The 9,523-nt window shown below is 56.6% G+C and overlaps 1 protein-coding gene across 1 annotated transcript in view; it reads left to right on the top strand.

Moving 5' to 3' along the window:
• AMZ1 (archaelysin family metallopeptidase 1) overlaps positions 1-6,287 on the top strand; it is a 13,835-nt gene extending 7,548 nt beyond the window's left edge. Inside the window, exons 3-6 of the mRNA XM_023188503.1 lie at positions 1,891-2,019; positions 2,354-2,523; positions 2,953-3,129; positions 5,727-6,287. Of these exons, the coding sequence (XP_023044271.1) occupies positions 1,891-2,019; positions 2,354-2,523; positions 2,953-3,129; positions 5,727-6,287 (1,037 nt within the window). The remainder of the gene's footprint in view (positions 1-1,890; positions 2,020-2,353; positions 2,524-2,952; positions 3,130-5,726) is intronic.
• The last annotated feature ends 3,236 nt before the right edge of the window (positions 6,288-9,523 follow it).

Here is a 9,523-nt window from a genome sequence, read left to right as displayed (position 1 = left end):
ACTTTGGGAGGACGAGGCAGATGGATCATAAAGTCAGGAATTTGAGAAAAAAAAAAAAAAAAAAAAAAAAATAAAATAAATAAATACACCTTTTTGGGTGGGGTGCAGTGGCTCATGCCTGTCATCCCAGCTGCTCAGGAGTCTGAGGCAGGAAGATGGCTTGAGCCCAGGAGGTTGAGACTGCCGTGTGAGTTGTGACTACGTCACTGCACTCCAGCCTGGGTGGCAGAGCAGGATGTTGTCTCAGAAACACAGGGCCGGGTACGGTGGCTCACACCTGTGATCCCAACACTTTGGGAGGACGAGGCAGATGGATCATAAAGTCAGGAATTTGAGACCAGCCTGACCAACATGACAAACCCCATCTCTACTAAAAATACAAAAATTACCGGGGTATAGTGGTGCGCACCTGTAATCCCCCTACTCAGGAGGCTGAGGCAGGAGAATCGCTTGAACTCAAGAGGCAGAGGTTGCAGTGAGCTGAAATCGCGCCATAGAACTGCAGCCTGGGCAACACAGCGAGACTCTGTCTCAAAACACCCACACCCATACACACACACACACACACACACCCCTCCTTGGCAATCTGTTCCTTTTAATGGTAGAACTCCTTGGAAAACACTTTTCTCCCCTGCGTGCATACGCCCCACCCCTCCTCTCTGCATTAACTGAGACCCTCTCCAGGTTTCCTGGGCCCGCAGGGGCTGCTCTGCCTCCTTCCTTCCCTCCCTGGGCTCCTGGTTTCCCGGCTTTGACGTCATCGTGCCCAGGTTCAGCCCCTGGGCCTCTCCTGTATCTGTCCGCACTCACGCTCCTGGGAACCATGCTAACAAGTTATACAACTTGCTAGTTTGGATGACCCGCTGTGGTCTTACAGCTCTGTGGGTCAGGAGCCTCCCTGGGCTACAGTCAAGGGTTGGCTGGGCTGGTTCCTTCCGGAGGCTCCGGGGAGAATCCATTTCTTGCCCTTTCCAGCTTTTAGAGGCACCTGCATCCTTGGCTCACAGCCCTTCCTCCGAGCCAGCCCTGCAGCACCCTCAGGCCCTGTGCTCTCACTCAGACCCCCTGCTGCCTCTAATGAAGGTGGTTTTTTTTTTTAAATTTTGAGATGGAGTCTTGCTCTGTTGCCCAGGCTGGAGCGCAGTGGCACGATCTCAGCTCATTGCCACCTCTACCTCTTGGGTTCAAGTGATTCTCCTGTCTCAGCCTCCTGAGTTGTTGCGATTACAGGCATGCACCACCATGCCCAGCTCATTTTATATTTTTAGTAGAGATGGGGTTTTGTCATGTTGGCCAGGCTGGTCTCAAACTCCTGACCTCAGGTGATCCACCCACCTTGGCCTCCAGAAGCTCTGGGGTCACAGGTGTGAGCCAATATGCCCGGCCTTAGCGAGGGTTCTTGTGATGGCATCAGGCTCACCTGGCTGATGCAGACTACCCCCCCCCCCCCCCCCATTCATGATCTTTAATCATCTGCAGTCCCTTTTGCTGTGGGGACTCCCGGGTCCCAGGGCTGGGATGTGGACAGCTCTGGGGCTATCGCTCAGCTGCTGAGCGATATATGAGCGATATCTGAGCGATATTGCTCAGGCTTCTCCTTCCCCGGGCTGCAAGCGCCAGTCTTGTTGGCTGGGCTGCCTCTCCAGCGCCCCCACTGGGCTGTCCATGGCGCTTCAGACTTACCCTGTCCTGATCTCCAATGGCCCTGGCCCTCACTCCCCGTCATGCAGTACTGTGTGCCTTCAGGTCAGACCAAACGCAGCTGGCCCACACCTGACTTGGGAAGGGGCCCAGGCAGAGGAAGAGGATGACAGGGTGTGCCGGCCTGAGCACAGAAGATAGGGATTCCTGGCTGCCTCCTGACCCCATCCCCCGGCCCTCTCCCTGCAGATGGCATCCTGTCCTTCTTGAAGAACAACAAGCCAGGGGACGCGCTGTGTGTGCTGGGCCTCACGCTGTCTGACCTGTACCCCCACGAGGCCTGGAGCTTTACCTTCAGCAAGTTCCTTCCAGGGCACGGTGAGCCAGGGCCCTGGCAGCTCTGCCTGGGGGGCAGCCTAGCATGGGGCTGTGGCCCCCGGGCCTGCAGGGCACCCTCGTGGTGGAAGTGAACACCCATGCATGGGAATAGGCGGCCCCTTCCAGCTCCTCCTGAGGGATGGCGTACGAGCTGTTCCTCAGCCGTGGCCTCTGCCCCAGGGCCCATCTTCACGTGGGCAGGACAGGGCCTCCCAGGACCTATGTGGTGTTGGGCCATGGCCGGCTTGCATGAGAGCATGAGGTGGGTTTGATGGTGGGCCCCCTAGAGCCAAGGCTGACCCCTGAGCGTGCCCTTCTCTCCGTCTCTCTCCAGAAGTGGGCGTCTGTAGCTTTGCCCGGTTCTCGGGGGAATTCCCGAAGTCGGGGCCCAGCGCCCCTGATCCAGCCTTGGTAGAGGCAGCAGCAGATGGCCCTGAGGCCCCCCTGCAGGACAGAGGCTGGGCCCTGTGCTTCAGTGCCCTGGGGATGGTTCAGTGCTGCAAGGTGGGTGGGGGCTCTGGGGCTGGGTCGAGGGGACAGGAGGGTGCTGGCTGAGGCTGCGCTGCGTCAGTCCGTTATACTGCCCCATCCTCACGGAGAAGCGGGTGGACCCCTAACTTCATGGAATGAGGAAACCAAGGCCACACAGCTATGAAGAAGCAGGGTAGGGATTAGAGCCCCAAGCCCTGATCCTGTGTGGCCTCCCCAGGGCCGCGCATCCTGACTCACCTTCCCCCTGGGGCCCTGAATGCGCCCTGCCAGAGATGCAGGCTGACGCCTGTGCCGCCTGGGGCAGGGGGAGGGCTCCCTGACCACTTCCAGGCCGTCCAGCCTCACCCAGGTCCTCATTTTGGCCCGGCTGGGGCTGCCTGGGGATCTGCCGGATACAGGGGCAAGGCGGTGAGGCAAGGTGCTTGGTGGCCTTCCCCCCAGGTCACGTGCCACGAGCTCTGCCACCTTCTGGGCCTGGGGAACTGCCGCTGGCTCCGCTGCCTCATGCAGGGTGCGCTCAGCCTGGATGAGGCCCTGCGGCGGCCCCTGGACCTCTGTCCCATCTGTCTGCGAAAGCTGCAGCACATCCTGGGCTTCAGGCTCATCGAGAGGTACCAGGTGAGTTGCCCAGTTGCGCTGCCCGAGTTGCGCTGCCTGGCTGCTGGGACCTGCGCTCTGGAGGCCCCGCGAGCGCCACCTGGAGACCACGCAGGGCACGAGGACTGCGCACACGCTTTGTCAAACTGCCGGGTTCCAGGCAGTGCAGAGCCCCGGGACCTGCATTGGGGTTGAGCTCCATCGGGATCTCATTGGTGGTAGGTCGAATCCTGCCAGTGCCCACATGTGGCGGTTGCGGCCAGGAGGTTGCAGCGGCTTGGGGACTTCCTGGTGCAGCCGGTGGGTGGCACGGTCTTCCCAGGGTAACTTGCTCTTTTCTTTCCCGTCACCAACACTTGGGTCACTGCCGCTCAGAGGCACAGGCACCTTGGGAGGAGGTGGGAACTGACAGAACAAGGCTGTGTTGGAGGCGGCCTCCATTCCTAACTCCCTCTGCTGTCACCTGGAGTGGGGCTGCCCAGCAAACGGCTTGTCTGTATTCGTGGGGGAAGATTTGTTTGCAGGCTCGAAAGTTTTACTCTGAGTTCTGAGTGCAAAGGCCGGTGGTGGTAATTTTTCTTTAAACCCACCTTTGGATGAAAACCAGTTATCAGGTGTGCACCGTGCACAGGCATAAGAGCAGTCAATGAAACTGCGCTGGGAAGCCCCTGCATCCTCCTCCTCCTGGTGCTGGGTCCGGGCTGTGGAGGCCAGGGGGAGTGTATGGTGCTGGGTCCGGGCCGTGGAGGCCAGGGGGAGTGTATGGTGCTGGGTCCGGGCCGTGGAGGCGGGTGGGAGTTCCCAGACTGAGCTTGTCAGAACCTCCTGCAGGGCCCGGCCGCGCCCGCCTTCCTTCTGGGGCAGAGTGAGGAGCGGTACGTGCAGGGCTCCTGGGTGACACTGCTGAACTAGAGGCTGGGGCATTTCCAGCTCACAGTGCTGGAATCTCTCTGTAGGGATCTTCTTCGAAGACCTGGCAGTAAAGGGAAGGTGAAGGGGGCACAGAGGAAGCAGCCTTCCCAACTGGAAGGCTGAGAGGAGCCTGTGACTTGGGGGGAGCCCAGGCGCAGCCATGGCTGAGGGTAGGAGCATCTCCTGAGGGTGCAGGCGGTGTGATGGCTGGTTGGCACCTGATGACGCCTTGTAAAGGTTGCTGCTGCCAGCTGTGCCCTATCGAAGGAAGGCTCTTAGTACCCTGGTGAGGCTGTGTAACAGGTGGAAGGGCAGCTTGGTCTGCAGAAAGGGTTGAGAGTTCTCATTTGATGCCTTCACTTGGGGTCTTGTGCAACCATCTGACATGAACTTTTATAACGTGTGTGCCCCTCCCTACACGTGCTGACCTGGCATAGCCTGGATTGGAGCTGGAGGGTGTAGCTCCTCCTTCTGCCCAGAGCTCTCCCCTCCACGAGCACCATCGCCTGTGGCTGTGGAGGGAAAAGCGCCAAGGCAAAGGCACTCCAGGGTGGCCTGGCCCTCCTTGCTGTTGTAGGGAGGGGAGCGGTGCGGATGTGAGGTCACCTGCTGTCCCAGGGCTCTGGCTGGTGCTGGAGAGCCGACCAAGGGCCTGGCCAGAAAAGGTCACTGCTGTCCATGGAAAGCAATCAGCAGAATGTTCTCAAAGAAAACCGGACTTGTGGTCTCTGCCACTTTCTGTGGTGTAAACAGTCTCACTGTGGCTGATGTCAGGTGCCAATGGGACATCAGTGAGCCCTGAGTTGGGAAGAGGTGTGCAGTGGGGCCTTGTTAAACTGCGTGTCCCCTGTACAGATGCAGGAGAGGAGAATAACCTTGAAAGCAGAGGTAAGAGTGAGATGTAGAAAACATTTAGGAAGTGAGTTTCAAGTATTCCTTTTGCTTTAATTTTTTTTCTATTTTTTCCCCTTGTCATCTCACTATGTTGCCCAGGCTGGTCTTGAACTCCTGGGTTCAAGTGATCCTCCTGCCTCTGCCTCCCTGTGCTGGGATTACAAGCGTGAGTCACCATGCCCGGACCTTTGTTTTAAAATTTAAAATTTTATTTAATTATGTATACTTTCTGGGTGCGCACTGTGGCTCCCGCCTGTAATCCCAGCACTTTGGGAGGCTGAGGTGGGTGGGTCACCTGAGGTCAGGAGTTTGAGACTAGCCTGGCCAACATGGTGAAACCCCGTCTCTACTAAAAAATATAAAAAATAGCTGGGTGTGGTGGTGGGAACCTGTAATCCCCACTACTCAGGAGGCTGAGGCAGGAGAATTGCTTGAACCTGGGAGGTGGAGGTTGCAGTGAGCCACGGTCACAGCACTATACTCGAGCCTGGGTGACAGAGTGAGACGCTATCTCAAAAAAAAAAACCAAAAAACTGTAAGTGCTTTGTTCTTTAACTGTGGATAACAAATAGCTTATGAAGTTCCTGAATGGTGGGCTCTTGGGGGTAGATACCTCCGACGCCGGCACAGCCTGGACGTGAGTCCTCAAAAGCTGCTGGTCAGAAGAGCCCTCACACCACCAGCCTGACTCCTGCCCCTGGGTAACTGAGGATGGTGGGGTCCCCTTAGGTAAGGAGCTGGATCTCCTGGCAGTTCCCTGGCTAGACGAGGGCTGGCAGGGAGCAAACTCAGCCTGTGTTTCTCCCTCTTAGAGACTCTACACCTGGACTCAGGCGGTGGCGGGGACGTGGCCCAGCCAGGAGGCGGGGGAGCCGTCGGTGTGGGAGGACACCCCGCCCGCCAGCGCTGACTCGGGCATGTGCTGCGAGAGTGACTCAGAGCCCGGCACCAGCGTGTCAGAACCCCTCACCCCTGAAGCCTGGAGTCACGCCTTCTCCTCGGGGCCAGAGGTGGAGCCAGAGGAAGGGCTGAGCTCCCTGGTGGCCTCAGAGGCTCCGCCGGCACTCGGGGGCCCTGCGGAGGCTATCAAGGAGCATGAACGGTGGCTGGCCATGTGCATCCAGGCCCTGCAGCGGGAAGTGGCGGAGGAGGAGGTGGCACAGGTGGACAGAGCTGTGGATGCCCTTGACCGCTGGGAGATGTTCACGGGCCAGCTCCCGGCCATCAGGCAGGACCCACCCAGCAGCAGGGACAGCGTGGGGCTGCGCAAGGTCCTGGGGGACAAGTTCTCTTCCCTGAGGAGGAAGCTGAGTGCCCGGAAACTCTCCAGAGCAGAGTCGGCACCCTGCCCCTGGGATGGGGAAGAAAGTTAGCACAGCAGGGGCTACCCTGCGTCTCCCTCCCTAGGATGCTGGCCAGCACTGTCCAGTGGCTGAGGCCACTACTGACCTGCCAGGGATTCAGAGGAAGGGCCTGGCTGGGTGGTGGCTCAGGCCTGTTATCCCATCACTTTCGGAGGCCAAGGCGAGGGGGATTGCCTGAGGCCAGGAGTTTGAGACCAGATTGGGTAACATGGTGAGGCTCTGCCTCTTCAAAAGAAAAATTAAAAAATGAGCTGGATGCAGTGGTTCATGCCTGTGGTCCCAGATATTCAGGAGGCTGAGGTGAGAGGATTGCCTGAGTCTAGGAAGTCGAGGCTGCAGTGAGATGTGATCATGCCACTGTACTGCAGTCTGGGCACCACAGCAAGACGGAGGAAAAAAAAGGAAAGGTTCTTTGAAAAAGCCACGGACCACTTGTCTTCAGGCACCTCCTTCAACTCCTGTGTCCCAGCCAGCTGCTCCCACGGGCCTGCACACAGGGAGAGGTCTCTCTGCTCCTGGACACTTCTCAGGGAGTACAACCCGGACTGTGCTGGGGTTGGGACAGAGCCCCCTCGCCCACAGAGGCAGAAGGAGGCAGCGCGCGTCCTGTCTCCTCCCAGGCTGCAGGCCTGCCCTTTAGCTATTTATAGCCAGAGCTGGAGAGGCCAGCTCAGATGAGGAGTGACCCTGGGGGCACACGGGTTCCACTCTGCAACCCAGCTTCCAAGGCTGAGTCTCCTCCACAAAGGGGAAGCGACAGGGTTTTGTCTCTATCTCAAGCGTCAACCCCATGCACAAGGTGCCCAGTTCTGTGGCGATCCTGACAGGCTTCACCGGGGCTGTCCATGCAAGTTCTGGGGTTTGCCCTCTCTTCTGACAGAGGCTGCAGGAGTTGAGGGTGTCTGACATGCAATGAAGGCAGAGGCCCCCTTATTCCTGAGGCAGCTGCAGCTCACCGTGGGGAAAATAAACTGCGGTGATGTTTTTGGGACAGTTTCTTGGCAAAGGCGGCTGCACTGTCAGTACCAAGTAGGTGGAGGTGGTTATCAGATTTTTTTTTGGTCTAGTTCGATTAGTTGCTGAGAGAGGGGTGTTATTGCCATGGCTGGGCATTTCATCTATCTCCCTTTAATTTTGCCAAATATTGCTTCCTGCATTTTGAAGCTCCTTTATGTCCATGCACATCTCATTGTCGTGTCTTCCTGATGAATTGACCCTTTTACTGTCAAACGTCCCCCTCAGCCTGCAGTGGAGAGTCCCAGGGACAGAGACTTCCGGTTCTGACAGCAGAATCCCTTCGGAGCGACAAGCGTGGGGTCACCGCTCAAGCTCTCTCATCTAGAAAGAGACAAGAACAGGGCAGCTTGGATCTTTTGTGGGTGGGTGGCTAATATGGTTATGGAGGGCTTCTAAGAAAAACAATCCAAAATATAAAACTAAAATTGGAAGGGCTATGCAGAGGAAGGGACTGAGGCTTCCTTGTGAATCTGACATTGGTGGAGGCCGACTGCAGGCTCCCAGTCCTGGTCCCAGAAAACGCAAAACGACTAGTGTGTGTTGACTTCAGAGAAGCAAAGATGCAGCTCAAAAGCAGCATTAGGATCTTCATCTGTCCCGTTCTCTTTTGCGTAGCTTCAAAGAGGCATGACACTGACCTGGGAGGGGAGATGAAGAGCCAGGCCTTTCAGAAAGTGGCCAATGGAAGGTGCCGGCCGAGCGCACTGCAGTAACCGAAGGTGAAAGCTGGAGCCTGGTGGCTGTTGCTGCAAACAAACCACCCAACACTAAGTGGCTTAAATCACAACAGTCTAGCTCATGAATCTGTAACTTGGGCAGAGCTTGGTGGAGATGGTTTGCCTCGGTGGTTCAACTGGAGGGTTCGTTCACGTGGCTACTTTCTGGGTACACGCTGTGGCTCCCGCCTGTAATCCCAGCACTTTGGGAGGCCGAGGTGGGTGGGTCACCTGAGGTCAGGAGTTTGAGACTAGCCTGGCCAACATGATGAAACCCCGTCTCTACTAAAAAATATAAAAAATAGCTGGGTGTGGTGGTGGGAACCTGTAATCCCCACTACTCAGGAGGCTGAGGCAGGAGAATCGCTTGAACCTGGGAGGTGGAGGTTGCAGTGAGCCGAGGTCACAGCACTACATTCCAGCCTGGGTGACACAGTGAGACACTGAGGAAGCTGGCTGGGAATGTCAGGCCTTGGTTCCTGCCCAAGTGAGACTCTCCACGGAGGAGAGGCATCCTCTTAGGAAGGCAGCTGCCATATTGAGAAGAAGCCGGACAGCAGGCTCCTGGTTCCAGTCTCAGAAAATGTAAAGGGACAAGTAGGTGTTGATTTCAGAGAAGCAAAGATGCAGCTGAGAAGTAACATTACGACCTTCATCCATACCCCTCTCTTTTGCATAGCTTCTAAGGGGCATGACGGTGACCTGGGAGATAACTGTGACAGAACGAAGAGGGGAGACGAAGAGCCAGGCCTTTCAGAAAGTGACCTGGGCTTCCTCACAATATGGCGGTTGTCCTCCTAAGGTGGACATTCTGAGGGACGGATGGAACCTCTGTGGCGTTTCATAACTTAGCCTCACATCACAGAGTGTTACCTTTCCTGCACTCTACTGAGGCAGTGACAAGGAACCCACCCCAGGTTCACGGGGAGGGGCTGTGGCAGGGAATGTGAGGCAACAGAGTATCGCTGTGGCCATTCATGAACAGTCAGCCCCACTCGGCGTTTGCTGTGGGGATTTGGCTGGTGCACCTGCTAGATGACTTGACCTGTTTTCCGATTTCCTTCATCTTCTGCAAAAGGTTAACCGCTGGAGTGATGTGAGATTAAACAGGTGATAAAAATAGAACAGCCTGGCTCAGGCTGAGGGTGGGAGTGCGATGGGGTTATGGCCAAAGCCTCCGCACCGTCTCTCTGTACCCACGTCCTTTGACCCTCAACTGTGATGCATGTCCCAAAAAAGCATTTTGAAGGCAGGAGCAAACCACTAAAAAAACCTTTTATCCACAGCCTTTACCTAGTTGCAGATGTGAGTGAAATTTTTTAAGACAGCTGTTGGGAAGACTGTTTTGAAATGCAACTTTGAGGAAGAGAAATCGGTTTCCCTCCTCTCCCCTGTGTTAGCCCTAGGTTCTGTCTGTGCTGCGGTGAAGGGTAACTTGGGACAGTCAGCAGGAAAGATGCTAAGGTAGCGAAGAGATGAGGGCTGCCTTCTCGAGGAAGGTCACAGCTCACG

Source organism: Piliocolobus tephrosceles, chromosome 8 (assembly GCF_002776525.5).
Source record: "Piliocolobus tephrosceles isolate RC106 chromosome 8, ASM277652v3, whole genome shotgun sequence".
NCBI classification, from domain to species: domain Eukaryota; kingdom Metazoa; phylum Chordata; class Mammalia; order Primates; family Cercopithecidae; genus Piliocolobus; species Piliocolobus tephrosceles.
This window is presented reverse-complemented; position numbering and strand designations above follow the sequence as displayed.